The 22,908-nt window shown below is 25.7% G+C and overlaps 1 protein-coding gene across 2 annotated transcripts in view; it reads left to right on the top strand.

Annotated features, from left to right (window-relative positions):
• Positions 1-22,908, top strand: part of LOC129988054 (Golgi-specific brefeldin A-resistance guanine nucleotide exchange factor 1-like) — a 44,959-nt gene extending 22,051 nt beyond the window's left edge. The window contains exons 21-34 of one of the 2 annotated variants that reach the window (XM_056096155.1): positions 286-546; positions 1,767-1,882; positions 4,305-4,464; positions 5,955-6,192; positions 7,613-7,770; positions 10,742-10,961; positions 12,784-12,974; positions 13,269-13,398; positions 14,032-14,162; positions 15,361-15,462; positions 15,967-16,080; positions 16,926-17,172; positions 18,347-18,654; positions 22,004-22,908. In XM_056096155.1, coding sequence (XP_055952130.1) covers positions 286-546; positions 1,767-1,882; positions 4,305-4,464; positions 5,955-6,192; positions 7,613-7,770; positions 10,742-10,961; positions 12,784-12,974; positions 13,269-13,398; positions 14,032-14,162; positions 15,361-15,462; positions 15,967-16,080; positions 16,926-17,172; positions 18,347-18,654; positions 22,004-22,039 — 2,412 coding nt within the window. In that variant the 3' untranslated portion in view covers positions 22,040-22,908. Of the gene's footprint in view, positions 1-285; positions 547-1,766; positions 1,883-4,304; positions 4,465-5,954; positions 6,193-7,612; positions 7,798-10,741; positions 10,962-12,783; positions 12,975-13,268; positions 13,399-14,031; positions 14,163-15,360; positions 15,463-15,966; positions 16,081-16,925; positions 17,173-18,346; positions 18,655-22,003 lie in introns of both variants that reach the window. The other variant, XM_056096154.1, reaches the window with a different exon arrangement.

Below are 22,908 nucleotides of genomic sequence, written 5' to 3'. Positions count from 1 at the left end.
TGACGAAATGGGACTCACTTTTTTTTTTTTTTTTCATGTATCAACAAAACAGTTATTTAGTTCTCTTTTTTAAAAGCGCAACTGAATTTTTCTGTAGAAGGAAATATTTGTATTATACCACTAAAAAGCTGCAAAAAACATTTTAATGAGCATAAAATTCCATTGTATAATAACTGCCTTTCATTATGCTTCATAAAATTCTGTATTTTTTAATATATATGCTATTTGCTATCTTATTAAATCAGAAACAAAATGGTTAATACATTCTTTTGTCTAATTCAATAGGCTGAAGATTTTGTCAATCCAAAAGGTGTGATATCCTTGATTCGTGAAGATGTTCCTGTGATACCTCGTGCAGAGTCGGGTTTGTTTAGCTCATTCTATTCTTATATTGTTTCAAATTCTGAATCTCCTCAAAGACAACCTACTCAAGAAGATGAAGCAGCAAGGCAAGCAGCTCTTGATTGCATTATTGAATGCCACTGTGAGCAGCTTTTCACAGAAAGCAAGTTCCTAAGGGTGGATTCTCTTCAAGAATTAGTCAAAGTAATGTTTTTATTTTTACGATGCATTGTACTGTAAAGTTATATAATTCCTTTTTATCTTTAATTTTATTTAAGTAATATTGCTCTCAATTATCCATGCTATCTAATTTCAACCAAATTGTTTGAGAGCAAGAACTAAAATAATTATGATATTTAATTGTATAGCAGTAGATTTATATTGCAGAAATGTTTTGAATTTTATATAGAGGAATAAAAAAATTTGAGCATCTTCTAGGACTAGAACATTGAAAAGACAGCATTAATCATGATTCTTTCTTTAAAAAAAAAAAAAAAATACTATTATTATTCCTAACTTTTAAAGGAAAACCTTTGAAGTTTTCATAAAAAGTTATAAGGACACCTTTTTCAATAAATTCTAGTTAAAAACTTCTTGTTTAACCAAGCAGGGTTGTGAATCTTTCTAATTGTCTGAATGGATGTGAGTATGAGTAAAAGGATAACTTTTAGCATATAAAAAACATATAAAAGCTTATTAGAGGGGAAAGGAAGACTGAAAATAGTTGAGAATTAGTCTTTTGAGTTATTGATTACTAAACCACCAAGTGAATTTTGTATAATGCAAACTGGTTAGAGATGTGCATTGTTTGTTGTGCTTCGACAAAATATTTCAATTTGATTTAGATTTCTGTTTATGGGCAATTTCAAGTCTCAAACAATTATAGATCAGAAATTTTCTTCTTATAGTGATTAGCAAGCAAAAGATTTTAACTTGGCAGACCAAATTTTAAAAAAATATATTTTTGTGTGTTATTTTTAGTAATTCTGGGGGGGGGGGGAGTAATCCTGTCTTTTACTGATATCTTTCTTTTTAACATTTTTTTTTTTCTTGTGGAACAGTAGTCTAAAATGTAGACAAAGATATTCAATAAAAGTTTATAACAATTAGTTTTAAGTAGTTAAATCACAATGCAAAATTTTTATAAATTTCAAATTATAATTTCTTAAATAATTTATAACTTCTGTTTGGTATTGTGGATAGTTTTATCTTTTACAGGGAGGATTAAACATTCAGAATAAGAAACCTACATCAGGAATAAGTATTCAATCACACTGTTTAACTAAAAAATAATTTATGACATAAATATGTATTTCAAAAGGCAGACAAATTCTAAATTCGGAATTAATACTTTCAAAGAACCATATTTGGAAACTAAATTTTATTTTATGTTTAGACTATATATATTTACAATTCTTTTTCAGACTTTAATCTTTGTTTGCCATGCACCTGAATCTCCTATATCAATTGGTGGGAGCTATGATGAAGATTCAGCTGTTTTTCTGCTGGAGCTTTTAATTAAAATTGTTTTACTAAACAGGTAATTTTGTTTTCTAAATCTTGATAAATTATAAGTTTTGCATGTTTATATATATAATATGAAAATTGTATTTTACAACTATGTTTGAATACCTGAACTGTAGTTTGAGAATTTTTATCTTTCTGTAATTAAAGCTAATTAATGCATGGATAAAGCTAATTAATGTATCATTACATGAAATATTGAGTCTTGTGAATTTAAAAAAGTTTTTTCCTGGTAAGCAGTTTGTTTGATAAAAAATGTCATATACTGAAATTTTATATTATTATTTGTTGTATGTCTGTTATATGTTAGTATTGATGTATGCGTTTAGGGTGAATTCATGCTTAGTTATTATCTTCTCTGCTTTATATTGTCTTGATACAGATTTTTAATTATTAATGTCAAATTTAACTGTTTTCAAATGCCAGAGTGTTCAATATCTATGTGTTTCACTATCAAATTTCGCTTGAAAATTGAGACTCTTTTACATTATGCCATTTTCTGTTGAAAAATCAAACATGAGTAAGGAGTGTGATTTTTTTTTTTTTTTTTTTTTTCTCTCTTGAGTTTTGAATTGGAGAAAAGGTTCTATTAACTTATAAATAGCATGAAATATTTATGAATCAATTTTGATTGTTGTTGCTTTAAAGGATCTATATCATAAATGCTGGTAGATCATATGATCATTTGATAAAACTACTCTAGTATGTATAATTTGTAGTGTGGAAATTTCATCATATAATAATATCTGAGCTATTAATTAAAAGATTGGCAGCTAGGCTTGAATATGTTAGTTTTTTAGTACATGAATATTCTGTATTTATAACTGCTTTAAAAAAAATCCTTCTTTTATTTATTTATTCTTCCCCTACATCCTAACCTTATTTGGTTAGAGATTATGAGCATTCACTGTGCTATTTCTGATTAGCACAAGTCTTAATTGATTACCATTAGTACTATCTTATATTTTAATTCAAATACCTCCAATACCCATATCTTTAAAAAATTTATTCATTGTTTTTCACTACAATGTCAATATTAAATGACCTCAATTTAGCATATCCTTTGACTTTGTACACTATGAGTGAAGATTATAATGGAAAGAAGTAATGTTTACATTTTATATATTATATGATATAATACATGTTATAGAATAGAAAGACAAAAGTTTCATTAATAAGACAATTTGCTTTTGTTGTTTCTTTCATTGATGATCATATCTTACATTTTTATTTGAAAACAATTTATTTTTCCATTTGCATATAAATGCATGAGTTTTGCAATTTGACAATAATGTATGAGTTTGATAAGCATTTTTATTGACACTTGTCAATATTTATAGACATGTTAATAATAATGGGCATTTTTTACTCATAACCATTGTTCCTGAAAACCAACTTATAATAATATTATTGGGAACTTAGAAAAAAATATTTGTATAGACAGATTATGATTACAGACAAGTTGAGTATTTGCTATCCAATGTTTATTTACATGTGCCTGTACTAATATTTTTAACTAATTTTATTGTGTGTATAGATCCATCTTAAAAATACTCACAAACTTTTAAATTATTCACATTTTTTTTCAAGAACAAACTGAACATTGTTGTTAAAAATTTTATTGGCAGTAAAAATCTGCATTAAATAGAGATGTAAAGAATAAAACTATTCATTGCTAGTTTTTGAAATCATTATTCACATGTAAAGATGCAATGTTTCTTTCTGTTCCATTGGCCTTAATTCATTTTAATGTAGCCTTACCAGCATTTTCATTTATGATACTTTTAAATTCAGTTTTAGTGGTTACTTACTATATTTATTTCTGTAGCATCTACAGCATGTTTTCCTTTTTTCATAAAAGTAGCTATTGCCTGAGAAATCCCATACTTATTAAGACCAACATTCTCTAGTTCTTGATTAGTTTCTAAATCTATTTATAGATATTCAAATCACTGTTTTATGCCACACTGTCATAGAATCAATGCTTATGCATCTAACTTTACATCTAAAACAAACTTTGATGATTAGGCAGTTTACATGAAGTTCAAATTGTGAAGCAGCAGATTTGATAGCGCCACTTGAAGACAGAGGCAATAAATATCTATTAGTACTCTAATTGTTTGCAACTATATCCCTTGCTCTCTGATGTCCCACTGCTATAGGCTTCAATTTCCTTTTATCTTGCATTCTTAGAAGTCATCCTTCAAGAGTTTTCCCCCATTCAGCCCCACCTTTCAGATTTGTTCTGTACTTGCCTTCTAAAGAAGTAAAATATCCTTATAGGCTGGCATATTTAAATGATTGATGTAGGTTGGAGAAAATGCATTAAATGAAATAAGAATTTCTTTTGGATCAAAAAGAATATTGCTAAATACAAATTTATCATTATTGGCAGTATTATTTTATACAGCCTTAATTATATTAAACATCTTTTACAGGGACAGGGTGATGAGTATCTGGAATATAATAAGAGATCATTTATTGAATTTGATAATGGCATCTGCTGCAAGTGATCATAATTTTCTATTGGAACGAGCTGTTGTAGGAATATTACGGATAGCTATCCGCTTGATTCGCAAAGAAGAAATGATTCCACAGGTATATATAAATTTATACAAAATATTTTATCATTAAACAATTAAAAGTGATTTTTTTTATATAATCATGCATTTCTTTGTTAATAATTGGATGAAAAAAGTTAAATTGCAGGCTATAAAATTCAGGATGTATATATATATATCATAAAGATCCCAACATAGTTCTGATGAACCTCTAAAAGCAATATAGATAAAACCTGATTCAGGTATAAATTCAGGTTTTATCTATATTGCTATTAGAGGTTCATCAGAAATATGTTGGGATCCTTAATATATATATATATATATACACACACAGAATAATTTTTAATTTCAGTTATTTAAAATGCAGACATTGAATTAATCAAAATCTATTATATAACTAATATTTTACTTTTTTACAGTTGCTGGTATGTATTGAATAAAATACAATTTTTTTGTAAATACTTTGCATAATGATTTTATGTTTATGCATGCTGAATTTTTATGTCAATTTTTAATAATAAATTAAAAACATTCAAATTCTTGCTGTCTAAAACCAATTGGTATTCCTTTAAATTTTATTGTTTAAAATTTTGTAACTCATTTCTAATGACTTTTGTTTTTGTTAATCTTTTCAAAACAAGTATAATAGTGTACAATTTAATATTTAATGTTTTCAGTTATGAATCTGTATTTATAAAACACTGATATATATAGCTAAAAATTTGCTATTATTACTTAATGTCAAATAGCAGCCATCAGATGTAAGTAAATACATTTTTACAGCCACACTTCAACACTTTATTAATTCATGAAACTACAAAATAGAAATGCTCTGGACAAAGTTCACCACATTACCGAAAACTTCATTCAGTCAGAAGAAAGATCTAAACAAGAAATAGGCTTCAAACCGAAAGTTTAATCCATCAGGAAAATTGGCTTTACAGAGTAGATGGATAATCATTTTGACTTACCTGTGGAAATTGACAACCATATCTTCCAAATGTATTATTTCACAAAAATGGTTTTGTCTTAAAATTTAAACTTTTTTATATTAATTTTATTTCTGTATATTTTTTGTACAAATTTTGAAATGCAATGCAGAGTCTGTAACTACGGTAAATTAATCTTATATTTATATAGCTTATGCTAGCTGCAAGTTAAGGCTTTGTCATTTATCCATTTATCAAAGTAGGGAATCCAGTTTTTGGTTTATTTGTCCATAATTATTAAGATTTAAAGGAATTTTTTCTATTGTTGTTAACTCCAAAATTGGATTTCCATTATTATTTTGTAATATAGTCATATACAATATTTAATTTGCACTTGCTGTAATTAGTAACACATTCATTACATTAAAATATTTTTTTTTCAGATGTATCAAATAATGAGAAAATACATTGTATATATATATATATATATATATATAATATAATCTAGATGAACAAGCCATGACTAGTATTTATATAAGACAATATTCTTAAATTAATATAAAACAAAGTTTGAATTCTTTTACCTTTTTTTTTTTAGGTTCTTCAGTCTCTTAGAGTACTGTTGTATCTCAAACCCTCAGCTCTGTACTTAGTCTCAAAACAAACAGCATATGCCTTGCATGAACTTTTGAGAACTAATGCTGCAAATATTCATTGTCGGCAGGATTGGTCTTTAATATTTTCTCTGTTAGAACGTGTTGGTGCAGGATCAAAGCCTCCTCGGGAATTCAATACTCTAAGCCCTGCAGGTTCACCAAGTAAAATGATTCCAAATGGTAAATGCATGCTAAACATTTGTTTAAGTATTGATATTGATTAATTCTTGAAAATTATATTTACCTCTTAATAGATGGCAAAATATTAAGTGATGGGAATTCCAATGGTGAAATCTCCCTTTAAGTATATTTATGACACTTCTTGAAATGTCCCACTCTTCGTTGCTAACTCTCAGAAAACCATTGTTCAAGGTTGGTTTATTGCATTCTTAACTATTAGGCATTGTGATATGGCTAAAAGCAGGTTACAGAAAAGGACATCTGGTACAGACATACGTGTAACTATTAATTTATAGAATGTATATAAATATATTTCATCAAGGAGTTAATAGAACATATAATTTTCATATAAGTAGTGTTGTATCTTTTGTTGTCTTACGTAAGCTCCATTTTTAAAAAAGTGTTATGCAACAAATGAAGCATAATTCCTTTGAAGAAATTGGTGTGATATAAGAGTTTGTAGTATGGAAAAGTTGCTCAACTTTGTCATCTGATTCTGAATGATGATGTCTATTTCAAAATAACTGTTGTGTAGCTTCAAAATGGAACATTAATCTAGCTGAATTAAACATTGCTTTACTTGTAAACTCTGCAAAACCTATGCATTATTTCATATCAGACTTGCCGCAATATAAAAATATTTTGTATTAAAAAAAACTTTGTGATGCATAATTTTATTAACAGAAAAGAATAGTAGTAGGAAAACCTAATACGGTTCTTGTTAAGCTGTAGATATAATTAAGAAAATCACACTAAAGAGTAGTAATAAGTAACCTAAAACAGTTCTTGTGAAGCCATAGATATAACTAAAAATAGATATTACTATCAAATATTTGACAACCATTACCTCATTGGTCTGTCTGTTGTCTATGATAACATGTTTTCAACTTGTTAAAATTGATTATTTTGCTATTGTCTGTCTTCTTTTTTAATTAACTGTCTTTCAAAAAATATTCTATTTTTTATTTCCTTTTAAAATATTTATGGTTTGTAAAAATGTAATTTCGTTACCGATTTTTTTTTTTTTTTACTTGCTTCTAAATATATTGGAGCTTTGAAATTTCGTAGTCTGTATTTCTCAATGTTATTATGCTATTTTAATAATTTCAGGACTTAATTATCAGGTAATCAATAATATAATTCATTTTTATTCTAAATCAGTGGTGTTATTGGGTAATAAATTTGACAATTTTTTTTTATTTCAAGATTTTATAATATTTATAATAAATAAAATCTAAAAAGTAAAAAACATTTAAAATAAACAATTGCATTTTATAGTACATTAATAAAAGTGCATCTTTTAAAAACTGCATTTGAATTTTTGTGTTCTGCCTCTTTTTTATAAATTAAAAATTTTTTGTGCAGCATTCATCTCTCATTTTTCTTGTAAAATCAACATAGCTAATATTCATATTTTCAGGTGCTCAGTCAGATAGTGAATTGAGTGTTGGTAGGCATGTCCCAGACTCAGAACCAGTGACAGAGCGAGGATACACATCAGACAGTGGGGTATACGACAGTCAGCCAGGCAGTCCCCGAATGCACAACCACCAGTTAAACCTTCTGTTGAATGACAGTGTGGGTATTCAAGGAGGATGGACTCTGGTGAGTGGGGTTGTATGTTGTCAATCCCGCTGCCTCACCTTGCATTTAGTTCACTCCTCTGCACTTTTAGTTATTGATAGTTTCTGACAATTTTAAATTGACAGTATGATAAAAGTTGCTTAGAAATATCATTATATATAGCTGTTAAATATTTCTGAATATTATCCCAGTAGATAGGGTAATTGAAAATAATTATCTAAAACACAAAAAGCTCTATTTATTTAATGAAGAACTGATAAAATTTACTTGTGATAGAAATTTTTTTTGATTTATATAGTTTATTATCTCTTTGTCTGATTTATGTGAGAAAATATTTAATTACAAGGATAACATTTAATCATCCTGCTCCATATATTTTGAAATCTTCTTTCTTAAGTTGAATTCTGTATGATATTATATGCAATTTGCTACCAGAAATTTATCAATAATTGTTTAGGAACTTTTTAACTTCATAATCAGTTTTTGTAGACAGTATGAAAAATACCACTTAAAGTCAAAAATACTTTGTGGTAATACATTTGGTCAGTTGCCACTTTACCTGTTGCATTTTCATTCAGTTTTAATAAATTGGCAATGACATTTTTATATGCACTCGGCATCTAGAGATGTGAGAGATTGTGATATTGACAAAATCATCTCTGTAATGTTACAACAGAGCATCGTGTTTCAAACTACAACAAGTGGAATTCTTCTTGTATGGGAATCACCAATTTTCTTTTGACATTATGCGCACTCTTGTGTCACAGGCAATCATTTTGAATTACATTATATTTAAAAATAATTTATAAGTTTGAACAGTATTTAGTTTTATTTTTTTAATTTTAGATACCAATTCCAATAATGCATATTCAAAAATAGTAACATTTTGTATTTAAAATGCAAATTAAATTTTATGATGCTCTGTCTATAATCCTAAGATACATTAAAAAAAAAATATCTATACATGTATTATACATTCAGTATACATGTATTATACAAAAAAATGTATTATACATTCAGTGGTGAAGATACCATAGTATTTTATATGCTGTCAATTTGATTTGTCTTTGACTGTAGTAGTTTGCTTTTAGTTATGTATCCTTCTGTCAAGTTTACCACATTCCTATATGCTAGCCTTATTTATTTTTTTTTCCTCATTATATGCTATATACTATTATCATGATTTCATCTCCTTTAAAATATGTAATATCTGTTTTAATTTAATTATTAAAATTATGATATTCTGCAGTATATGTGGCATTTTAATGTATTATTGTAGGTTTTAAATTTTCTTCATTGTTTTGGGTCACATTTTTGAGATATAGAATTTATATCATTAGTCTTTAATGAAAAGAGTATTATTATAAGAATTTGAATTTAATTAAAGTAAACCATTAGAAAATCAGTTGTTTGGATATTGCTGTCTGAAATTTTTTTGAAGTTATTTAGTTAGAAATAGTAGTCATATTAAGGATACATAAATAGTTGTAATTAAACATAAATGAGATTCTGATTCTCTCATGATAGAAGTTTTTTCAGGCATTGGGAATATAAATGAACTAAATCCTGATGATCAGCTTTTGTTTTGGATCTTGGATTGCACACACACAAAAGACAGGAATTCAATCTCTCTTTGCAAAAATCATATGAAAATCAAAAACTTCTGTTTATAGTAACAAATCCTATAACCTTAAAAGAATTCATTCAAAATTTAAAGCACTGAAAAATGCTTTGTTCTGGTGTACAGAATACACATATTTTTTTTAAATACTAAACTGACATGAAACATCATTTCATCCAGTGATCTGTTTTTCATTAATTTTTATCATGTAATGTCTTCATCAATAGAAATAATCATTAAATTGAACCATTAATTTTATTCATGACTCTTAGTTCTAAAATTAATTCATAAGTCACATTCAAATCATTCAACATAATTTTGTCTTATATAAAATGTGATGCAAAATATTGCAAAAGTAAAAAAATACTTTTATAATAATTAAGATAGCTTAGTTAATAAATAAAAGGTTTTAATTTATTCCTTCAGTTGCTATCTTTTACTTATTTTCAGAACTATAATGTTCATGTCCTTGTGAACTTGTTCATACCATCTTATGTACAAGAGGCTTATAAATATCATCAGAATGAAAAAAAAAAAAAAAAAGTAAAAGCAAATAAATTTTTATCGACTTCCTTCATTTAAACAGTAGCTGAATGATTATGCATTGTTTGTTTGTTTATTTTATTTTGCAAATAGTCAATTAAGAACATTTAATGCTGCATTTAAAGTTTTTTGAAATTGTATTAAAATTACTGTAGAGACGAATAGCTTGATACCCTGGATTTGAGATTGACATATGCAATTTCATAATTTCTTTAATTTGATGGATTCAGATTTCTTAAATGCTATTCTAATGCACTATAAAGTATTTCCTGTCATTCTTAGATTATACCAATAGTTTTAAAATGTAGTTCATGAAGTCTTATAACAAATTTTATTTTAATTTAATTGGGGAAATATTAACATACCCTTGATATTGTACTGATGGTTATATTAAATAGATACTTTTTTAAACTTCCAAATTTATTCAGATTCATCTTTGGAACTGAAGATTTTTTTACTATCAGGATTTGGTTTTGTTGTTCTGTTTAGCTATTTATGTCTCAAATAAAATTATTTGAGTTTTATTTAATAATATCAATGCTTTTATAAAAGTTCCCCAATGGCTATTTTTACAAATAATTATGAAATGGGGACATTCTACAGAGATAGTTCATTTCATTATGAGAATTTATATGTATTTTTATTTTATTTTCTCGTGTTTTTTTTAATTGCTATTTTATTAAAATTTGCTTCGATTGCTTTTTTTAAGGGTGGGAGGAAAACTAAATTATTTAATTTGCAGATGATATTTGAAATATGATTAATTATTCTTTATGATGATATGTTTTTTTTTTTTTTCAGGTGAATAAAAATGGTGAAATAGAAAGCATTCAGCCCATGCCTGTGAACCAATATAACATTGTTCTCCATAGAGAACTTCTGCCTCATGATCCTTATGCATTTTTGAAATGTTGTGAATCATTAGCATTTTTAGTCAGAGATGCTGCCCATATTACTACAGAAAATTTTGAAAGTTGTGTTCATTGTATACGAACTTTTGTTGAAGCAAGTACAAACAGAGGTAAAGAAAATTTTCTGTTCAAACGTTTTCATTGCTTTGTAATTTTTTTTAACAAATTATTTTACATATTACATATTTCCTTGTTTTACAATTCAACTTTCAATATGGTTAAATCTTAATTGTGCAGTGATGCACCAATCTTTCTTACTGATAATCAGAAAATAGAAACTCCACTTCCAGATCTGTATATAAAGGAAAGATTTATCAGAATGAATTGTTTTTATATTTATATTATGAATGACTAAAAACCTGAATTCTGTGTGATATTTTATGTAGAGGATGAATCAAATATCTTCATACATTTTTATTTTTATTTATTTTTTAATTATTTTCTTCAATGTTATCAATTAATAATTAAGTGAAAATGAATAGCTGTGCAGTTGATAATAAAGTGTATCTGAGTATTAGGCATCCTACTGAGAGCATCCTCTGAAGAAAGATGCAGTGATGCTACATTTATGCGAATTTCAATGTTTTTAATCGAATTTTATCATTCTTGAAATTGATTAATTGTCTTTAATGTTATAATGTTCGATTAATTTTCTTTTATGCTATAACTGGTCACTTTAGACGACTAGTTATAACATAAAAGAATATTAACATAAATTAACATTCAGTTTTAACATGACATAAAAGAATGGTTTACCAGGAACGTTGCCTATATTTGATTTCAGATAATTAATCTAGATATAATGTCATGTCCATGATTCTGCCCAATTCTCTGACATTGAAGCCACGTTATTTTGTCTTAATTAAGTGCTCCTTTTTAATAGAGACAGACCTATAATATCATAGTGCTATTGAAAATGTAAATATTCAATTTATCTATCTTTTCAAATTTCTCGATATTGTAATTTTTCTTTTTTGTTTGTTTTGTAAACTACACAGATATTTAAAAATATCCTTTATTTTTAACTTTCATCAATGTGAAAAAAAATTGTGATCTGATACTAAGGAAATGTTTAGAATTTGAGAACAACAATATAATCTGTTATTGCATATCAGGAAAAAAATATTTTTTTAAAAAAATTTGTCGAACTTTAGTAAAAACTTTAATGATTGTTAAATTGGTATCATTAAAAGACATTTTTTAAAATTTTCAAACAGTATAAAATTTATTTTTATGCAATACCGGAGGCACTCCTTCTCTATAGGGTATCTTTTTGGAAATTATTCTAGAACAAAGCCAAAATTCAGCTTTAATTAAATTCTAATTACAATTTTTCAAAAATCACTCATTTCTTCCCTCAAATGTGTCAACTTTTGGTAGCTGCAGATCAAATAATCTTATCTGCAGAGTGTAACACACACTTTATTATAAGTAAAGTTTATATTATCGTAGTTATTTTTTATATAAATTTATTCTTGTTCTTCATTTAATCACATTTATTTAACTTCTCTGTGTTTATATTTGGTATGGTTCATTATTTTATGAAGCTCGGCTTATTTTTTTTATTTCAATCGTGTGCCAAATTGGAATATGAAAAAATTAAATTATATAAAATAAAACTATATCTCGGTAATTTTAATAAGCCAATATCTGTATGCAAAGATTTTTGTCATTCTTTTAGTTGACAGTATTCAGCAGAAAAAAATTCTTCTGTGAATGTCATTTGCAATTACTTAAGCTCTTAAAAGCATTATATATATATATATATGAATTGTCAATGTAGACATATTGGAAAAAGACATTTATTTCATGTCTAATTATTTTCATTTGGAGTTATGATACATTTTTAAATATTCTTAATTTTTGTTTATTTAAGAAAGTTTATTTTTTTCTTGAACATGTATCTTAATATATAACTGGTGATTGTTTTAGGCAACTCTCATGACCGCAAAGTTAAGTCAAAATTACATAAAGAGAAAAAGGTTAAAATTACTCCAAAAAAGAAGGAAGAAAAAATAAAAACAACCCGTTTGCATTCTATTCGATCTATTGAAGGCTATGAAGCTGATGATGAAGATAAAAGTGATGAATTTTCACCAGCTTATCAACAAGTGTCTTTGCAGGTAATATATGACATATGGAACATTTATTCCTGGTTTATATGGTTTTCATAACTTCTCAGGTACTAAAAACAATTTATAAACAGAAATGAAATCTTTTGTATGTTTCTTATTAAAGAAATGATTGAAATATTTTTTTTTAATTTGGTATTTTTTTTATTGAATTGCCGCCTCAATTTTCTCAAATTTTCTGTTGGTGAAATACTATTCTACAAAGAAATATTAATATAAATATTTATGAATTTCTTCTAATTAAATTGCATCCTTCAGTATATAATGTTTATATTTCCTTTATAGCTTCTTGATTTGATGCATACCCTCCATACTCGAGCGGCTGCTATATGTAATCCAATTGAATCTGAGTATAATACAGAACCTAAACCTGTAATTAATCTTTGGGCGACTTGTTGGTGTCCACTACTCCAAGGTAAAGAGTATTTTATTTCACATTTTTTTAATACTGTTATTTAATTTGACGTGTGTGCGAAGATGAAAATTTTTCATTTACTTCTTGATGTGTTAGAATTTTTAAATTTGTACATTTAATGTTTTTAATGACAATACATTATTTTAATATTTTTGGATTAATTGCCTTTTAATCTATTAAATGATTTAAAGTTTGATTTCATACAAAAGGCACATCTGTAAATTCTTGAAAAATTGATTGTAATTTCCATAATATTTATTTTAATGAAATTTTGAATCAAGAATTATAAAGTGGAAGAAAACTTAAATAAAAAGTATTAATTCAATAATACAAGTATCTTTTAAAAACTGTTTATATTATTTGCTTCTTTTTAAATATACTTTAATTATTTGACTTTTAATGCAATGATTCAAATATTTTCTAATTTAAAATGTGAATTTTGTATTAATATTAAAATGTTTTGTATTATTCAAAGATAAACAGAGTTATTAGTTCCTAAAGTAAGATAATTTTCTATCACATAGCATATTGTTAAAAAAAAATGATTTCAGCACCTGTTTTAAATTGAATTACATTTTTTAAATTAATTTTCAACATAAAATGTAAGAATTCATGTATATGTTGTAATTTTAGGGATAGCCCGGCTTTGCTGTGATTCAAAGAGAACAATAAGAACAGCTGCTTTAACACTTCTGCCTCGAGCCCTTTTAGTGCATGATCTACAAACCCTTACTCCTTTAGAATGGGAGTCCTGTTTTAATAAAGTATGTGTTTGATTGTGATTGAAGTGCTTGTTAGATTTCTTTCTGATGTCATTTTTATTATGCAAAATCTCTGGTGAAATATATCATCAATTATAAAAAAGTATAAACTTATTGTTAAGATCAAACACCTTATTGCAATATTTGCAAATTATATTAATTTCTTACATTTCCTTGATTGTCTTAATAACTGTTGAAGAGATTTTATAATATCTTGTGAAAATTCTTCTCTGAAAAATAAAATATAAGGTCAATGTAAATAAGATTCATACATTTTTATTATGGTGATACTAAAAAATTAATTTAAAATTTTGTTAATTTTATGTGTAACAATATTGTGTGTTTTGGGATCTCTCATGATACTAAAATTGGTATTAGCAAAAATTTATTTTGTGAAGTTTTTTCTGTTATTGGATTAATAAGATTAAAAACTGCAACTAATTATAAGAAGTAACAGAAATTAGTCATTCTTACAATAAAAGTTGTAGACCAGGATTTTTTGATTTATTATCTCTAATGATCCCACTTTTTGCCTAAAATATTTTCTTTATTCCAGTTTGGTTAGAAGCATAAGTATCACTGTAGAAAAACAAAATACCTGAATGAATGATGTTTTTAATAATTTTAAACAAAAAACATTAATTTGTTCTGCTCTTTGATATTTTTTTTAATTCTTTGCAATTATTCTATTTTTAATTATCTCCTAGCATTTTTATTGATAATTACAGAAGTTCTTTCTATTAGAATTTCCATGGCCCCAAAACATTACTCTTTGGTATCATATAGTTCAAGAAGCCCTTTCCTTAACTGATTAATTAAGAAGCAATAGGGTTATAAACAAAATTAATACACACAAATGTAAAAATACTTTGAGAGTGCAATTTATTTTTGATTTTAATTATTTTAAATTTAGCAGTTTTATTTTATAACTATTTTAAACTTATATTTTTATACAATTATTCCAAATCAACCTATATATTTTTGAAGAGAAATTCTATATTTGATTTCTGATTGAGATAGAAAAATGAAAAACATATTGATGTAAGTGTTGAGTAAAATTATTATTTAAGTAATATATATATATATCTTTGCAAAATGGAATTAGAGTGTATAAACCAATTTTTCTTATGCAGAGTAACTTGTAAAAATGGTATATCTAAAGTAAGCATTTACTAAGAGTAGCTTTTGTGTTTACTTGCAGGTATTATTTCCACTTCTTGCCAAATTATTAGAAAACATTAGTCCAAATGATCCTATTGGAATGGAAGAAACTCGAATGAGAGGTGCAACACTTCTTTGCAAAGTTAGTACTCAATATTTGCTCATAGATAATAAATTAACAATATATAAATGTACACAACTGTCATTGAATGGTATATTTAGCTTGTGTGTTTTTTTTAATTTTGAATATGGTTTCTATGGTAAAATATGAAATATTCTACTACTATTAATGCACTACAACTATTTTTACCTTTTTTTTTTTCCTTAAAATTTGAATAATTTAATAATTGATTAACTATAATACATTTTTATATTTTGGACTAGAAAAAAAAGAATTTGTAAAGATATTTTAATTTGACAATCAATAATATTTTTTTAATTTTAATTAAGAAATTAAGTTTAAAATTATCATTATTACTTTTCTTACTCTAATTTGTATATATTTATACAACATTTTTTAGGAAAAAAATCTGCATGCAAGCAAAAATTTTACTTTTTTTTTAGGTTTTCATTAAGTGCTCTTAATTATGTTTATTGCTTTTAATCTGCCATTTTTGCAATGATATTTCAAAAATTCATTTTACAGGTATTCCTTCAACATTTGAGTCCACTACTGACTCTACCTACTTTTATGGCTCTTTGGCTGACAATCCTTGAGTTCATGGATAAATATATGCATGCTGATGGCAGTGATTTACTGGTAAGATTTCTATGTGAAATTTTTTTCTTTTTTCTTACAAAAGCAATAAGATTATATTATTTCTTAGAAAAAGTATATGATGCAAAAGTAATACATAATAAAATTTAAAGATATGTATTGATTACAATTATTTTAATTTTTTTTTAATTTACTAACTTGGAAGCTTTAATTACTGTTGATTATAACCTAATTTTAAAGAAGTTGAAAAATTATCATGAATTTTGTCATAAATGCAATTGACACAAAATATAGAAGCGAAATACATACATACATACATAAACACATATATATTCAAGCAGTTTCTACTGCAGTGTGTACTTTTTTTAAAAAAAATTAAAGATTAATGTATATATCATTATATTATTTCACATAGTTACTTTACATTTTTAGTGTCTTGTTAATTTTTGTAATAATTGCTAAAATTAGTTTGTTTATTTAGAGTTTAAAAAATGTAATTCTGGGAATTATTGGGAATTATGTTTATGAATTATGTTGAGAGTTCTAGACAATTCAGTGTAATCCATTAAGCAGTTTTGTTATCAAGTGTGATGTTTCTCTTAAGCCCTTTAAATGGAAAATAGGAGGGGAGTGGTAAATTTTATTTTTAATTTTATTTGATAAAACAACTACATTCTGTTATTATAACCCAAATATAATTCTTCTTTAAGTGAATGTTTAGTCTGAAGTAATATTTGGAAAAGGTCATCGGTCTCTATTTCATAAATCTAATAAAAAATTTCCAACTATACAAAATTATCAGTTTATTTGTATTTAAACCATAATCAATTTTATGCATTATATAACAATACAAGATTACATACTATTTGGTTTTCTTCCCTTCCCAGGCTGAAGCCATTCCTGAATCTCTGAAAAACATGTTACTTGTAATGGATACTGCAAGAGTCTTCGAATGCCCAGAAGATGGGAGCAACAGTGAGAAATGCCAGATGTGGCACATCACTTGGGATCGCATTAATGCCTTTTTACCTGGACTTAAGAATGAGCTATTCAAGCAGTCTGTAACAAAAACTGTGGAACAGAAAGAGCAAGTACCTGAAAATATAAAGGACATTGCAGAAGAACCTTCTAAACGTATGTAGTAAAATTATTTTGAATTCAAAATGAATTGCATTTTGATAATGTATTTTTGCTGACCTCTAATTTTCTTAATTCAATCAGGTATAATGTCACAAATTTCTGTAAATCATAATGTTATTTTTTACAGTGACTGTTGTCTCTTTTGTTAAACAATGTGTCCAAATTTTGTACTGCTCATTATATTGTTTGTTAACATTTACTAATTAACAATCTGCCTTAGCAGCCACTTAATTTATCCAACTTATTTGTGTTAATAATTTAGTCAAAATTTAAATTTTTTTAAGATTATTTAGCTTTTTTCATTTATTGCATTTCAAAAATTAATAACAAGCACAATTATCCCAAACTCATGGCGATGCCATTCAGAAGAAAGTAGGTGAAAGCAATAGACAGAATTAGATGAAATTTTCAGCTGCAGATATCTGACTTAGTTTTGAAAGTTTTCAAATGTTAATAGTGCTTTCATTGTTATAGCTGCTTTATTTGCTGCCACTTTTCAAATGCATGAGTTAATATACCCAGCATTGCCTGGGATATAAATACTATGCTTTGACTATGATATACAAACTAAAACTATTTTGAAATATTCAATTTTTAAATATTACTGAAAGCTAACTTTTTTCAAAAGCATAAAATTTCTTATGTAATAGTATATTATAAAATATTTAGAGAATTTTGTGTGTTATGATAAATATCAATTGCACATAATGATTTTTAAATCTTGTAGCTTTTCAAAAATTTATAAACTTTACAAAATGATATATAAGGACCTGAAATGATTTTTTATCCTCCATAAGTTATCCGTGATTTTTAAAGAATGTATTATTAATTGATTACTAAATTTAATCAAACATTAAAAGTGGTAACTGGGAAACAATTAAATAAAAAAATATGTACAATGTTTTCATTTAATGGGAATGAGAATTCTAAAAACAAGATGGTATCTGTACATGGAAATTCCATTTCTGACTAATAAAAACTGTAATATATAATTGGTACAAAACTTTTACTTGAACTTTACTTACCTTCCTTATACTACATAAAATGTATGAGAAAATTTAAACAATCTTTTGAGTAGTTAGGATTTTGATGATATATAAACTATGTATTAGTTTAAGTTCCTTTTACAATGATTTTTATTATTTATTAATAGTTTAATCTCTTTCAGAATCAACAGATATTGCTGCAGGTGATAAGATACAAGAAACTGTTTTAATCAATCCTCCTTCTAGTCCAGTATGTGTTCCAAAATCCAGCTCGGTAGATGAAAGCTCCCTGTCATCCACTCCAGTTTCTGTGATCCTTCATCCTCCTTCTTCTCCTATTGTTTACAATACAAGTCCAGTGAACACTAGTGCAACTGTGCCTGTCACTAGTCTGTCACATGTTGTGCCATCAACACCAGTAGCTTTGCCATTATTACTCGATCCAGTTGTTATGACACAGACGAACATGCCTATCTTTACATCACATCAGGTAATACAGGAAAAATTCCATTTTAGTTTTTGTGACACAGGTTTTCCTGATTTGTGAAATGTACTCATCTTTCTGAACTTTATGTTTTGAAGCAATTACATTATTCAAAAATTAATGCAAAGATGCCAGAGATAATATAAAATATCCTTAATGCTGTACAGATATTTTTTTCCCTCAATAAGCAAAAAAAAAAAAACAGCAATAAAATATTTTGGTGGAAAAAAAATTATTTATTAAAAAAAATTTTGTCAGAAAATTGTCATTAAAATTCCTAATTGATAAGAATATATCTACTGATGTGAATTTTACACGCATTTAAAATTTTTTGAAATAATTTTATAACTTGACCAGATTTCTTATATTCCATATTATCCTCCTCTAACAATTCATTTCTAAGTCTTGTTAATATGCAAACATTAATTTCACATCTAATACTTAAAGGATATAAACAATTTTTACTTAAAAATGTCTTATATAGCCATATTGAACTTGAAGTAATGAATGAAATACAGTAATAAAACAAAACAAAAAAAAAACTTTTAGTAATTTTTTAGTTTATTTTTTGCTTTACTAGTTTAATTGTTTTTAAATTCATATATATGTACTTTTATATCTACAGTTATTTGAAACATATTAAATTTTAAAATGTGTGAAATTTCAATTTTTTGGTCAGAGCTATCCTTGGTAGATTTATTGAATTGTATTTTATTCATTTATTGAAAACATCTTAATACTTTATTACCAGTTTAATATTGGGAATTAAGTTATAGTAGACAAGACAATGTTCTGCAAATAACAAATGATTGTATCACCTGTTGCATGTATGAGACATTCTAGAAATTTAAAATGTTCAATAAGAAAATAATAAAGTCTTGAACCAGGCAAATAAGAACTCAAAATTTGTTACTTGTTTTCTGGACCTGCATATTTTTATGGGGCTTTTTTAAAGAATCATGCTTATATGTCATAGTTGCTGCCATACCTGGATGAACAATCATGACTTTAAGCTATCATAAATGAAACGACACCAGATAACTCTTATTATCAGCAATTATTCATATTCCTGCCTTATTGTGTGAAGCAGTTGGTTTGGTCATATAAAAACACTCAAATTATCATGTCTAAACAAATAATTTCTGAGCATTTTTTAAAGTTTGCCCATTTCTAAATTTATCAAAAAATGCTAAATTTTTAAATCGGATGAAAACTTTTGGTGCACCTTATTATATGTGCTTGTTTCTTAAATTTTATCTACTGCTTTGTTCAATTTTAAAATAAATCTATTTAAAATTCCATCTCTTTAATATACCTATTTGATTCTGCTTGCCTAATCATTTAATGTTCCAAATCCTTTAGAGTTCTGAAACAGTTTGCTTTTTATTCTTTTTTAAAGTGTAAATATGTCATCATCACTAGCTTTCATGTCCTTTCCTTTATTTGACAATGTTGGGTCCTTGGTTCATTTTTTTTTTTTTCAAAACAAACATGCTTATGTGATTATGTGAATTTTATATTGTGAAATTTTAATTTTTGAATCTTTAAAAATGGAAACTGTAGCACTATAGTCCTAAAAAATTTTAAAATCATTTGGAACCAAATTTTTTCCAAAATATCCTTAACAGAATATGATAGAACTATTCTGTAGAAAATAAAATTTGAAAACAATGTTTATCTTTTTCATATACATACAACAGTATCTATTATGTGTTGTGTGAATCTTGATTCACTAATCTCTGATTTTTTAAATAATCATTATTATTCAATTATGTTTTTAAATAATTGTTAGGTTCTGTTTTGTAAAGTTTATTTTCTCTATTTTTTTTATAATAATGAATGATATTTTTTCAACATTTATGAATATTATATATATATATGTTGTTTTCTGTATACTTTGGTTTATTTATTATAATTTATATTCTTTGTTATAAATAATTCATTGCACGTAACAGATTTAGTTGTTCTGAATAAGAGTGGTAGTTCATCTGCAAAAAAATTTGTTTTAACTATTTGTGATAATATTTCCACAATTATCTGATTCAAGGCATATTTGTGTCAGATGATATTTGTAATATTTTTCGTATGGTGATGATTAATTGTTCAAATTAAGATCAGATATGATTATTGATAATCAGGTTCAAAGGATCATGGATTTAAGACTATCTTTTGATATATTTTAGCTTTTTCTTCAATTCCTATTATTAGCTCACACTCTCCCTATATATATTTATATATCTTGTTCAAAATTTCAATCGTTAATAAAATACTTTTTATTTGTCCACTCAAGTTCAAATACATTTTTTTAAACTTGTAGTGGATGACACTTAATGTTAGTACAGTTTTTTTTTTTTTCAAATATTAATTAATTAAATTTGTCGAGTAATTTCTATTTCGCCGCCAAATCCATCGTCATGTTGCCAAATGGTCACCAAGTTTGCTCCATTTTGCCACTTAATTTTTTATTATTTATTATTATATTAAAATAATTTTTTTTGGACCTAAGTAGGAATTGACATAAAATTTTTTTATATATATATATATATATTACTTGTTATATGTTCTAACTGCTTTTCATTATCTAAATTGTCAAATTATAATACAGAAATTTGGAGAGTGAGACATTTTCTCTAATATTGTCACTGCCATATAGTTTTAATTTAAAATAATATGATTTGATTTTAAAAAAATATATCAAATGCTTATAAAATGGTATGCAAATCTATTATAATAAAAGATACATTTACTTGTATAATCGATTTTATATAGTCATGTATAGTCTTTTTTTTCTTAATGGATTTAATGTTAAAAATTTTGAAATTTATTATTTAAATAATAAAGTAATATTGGATATTTTTACCATTATTTTAATAAGAGATTTTTAAAGCATTCTTTTATTTGTGCAATCAAAAGTAAAGTTTTCATTTTAATAATTTTCTACCTTTAAATTTTAGAATCGATATTTTTCCCCTAATTCACTTGCAGAAAATCAAAATTAAATTAAATTAATCCATTAATTGATAATGCAATTCGACAAATATTAAAATAGTGTATTTTCACTAAACAAACTCAAGCCCACACAATTTCAAAACTCTTGCACATCAAGAAGTAAATAAAAAAAAATTATTACAAAATTCCATCTTGATAAACATGAAATAAGTCAGGTTACATTCAAATGTATTAAAATATATATATATATATCTTTTATTACTTGTTAAAGAGAAAATACTATGTAGAAATAAATTGTTAAATAAGCAATACTTTAGTTTTTTTTTCTATTCTATAAAAATCTGAGAACATTTTTTCATCTTGCTTCTTGAATTCATATTTTTAAATTTGCTGTTTTCTTTTTCAGGCAACTTCAAGAGATGGATCACATTCTATGAGATAACAAATTCTAAACAATAGAAACAGAAAAAAATAAAGTACATGCAGATAATAGATACATTGTTATGCTCCTCATAGCAAATATAGGTTTTGGATGAACTGAAATAAAAACTGTTTAATGTATTATAAAACACAAAATATCCTATGAAATGTAAATGTATATAGATTATTTGATATATCATATATGAAGTTATAATGAATTTTTTAAATTTTATTGTTTTAGATGTAAAAATTGAATACTTGAATATATTTGTACAGGTTATTATTCCATTTATCTGAGAAATTAATCATGTTATCATTTTTAACATGCATTTTTTTAACATTTTTGTGAAAGTTGTCTATGATTAAAAAAAAATCTCTAGTTTGGAATTAACATTTTTAAGTGTAAAAAGTACTGTTTTATTTAGTTTTGAATAAAGAAAACTTATAAATTATTTTAAAACATCTTAAGCATTTTGTATATGAGTTACAATTGTTGAGTTTTATGTGATATTTTATGAAGATTTAAGGAGGGTGGAAGTTCTTTTTTTTTTTTCGCATGTATATTTATCAAAAATTTGGTTAGGTGTGAAATGAGTTATCCTGAAAAGAATAATTTTTTTTTTTTAATTTAAACATTGTGCTTGAAGTAAATGTTCAATTTTCATCAATTTACCCCCTTATACCTCAGCTTTTTAGTTTCTGTTTAAAACATTTTTAAAGACTTCTATTACACTGGATGTTTAAAAACATTTGGGATTATTCATTCACCAACCTGGTCTTGTTTTGTATATGATGAGATATCATTATTTTTGTTTGTTTGTTAAATTGCAATAAACATGGATTATTTATGTAGTTATGAGAATTTTGTGTCATTGATTTAAGCTAATATAT

The sequence above is a fragment of the Argiope bruennichi genome, chromosome 10 (genome assembly GCF_947563725.1).
Source record: "Argiope bruennichi chromosome 10, qqArgBrue1.1, whole genome shotgun sequence".
NCBI classification, from domain to species: Eukaryota; Metazoa; Arthropoda; class Arachnida; order Araneae; family Araneidae; genus Argiope; species Argiope bruennichi.
This window is presented reverse-complemented; position numbering and strand designations above follow the sequence as displayed.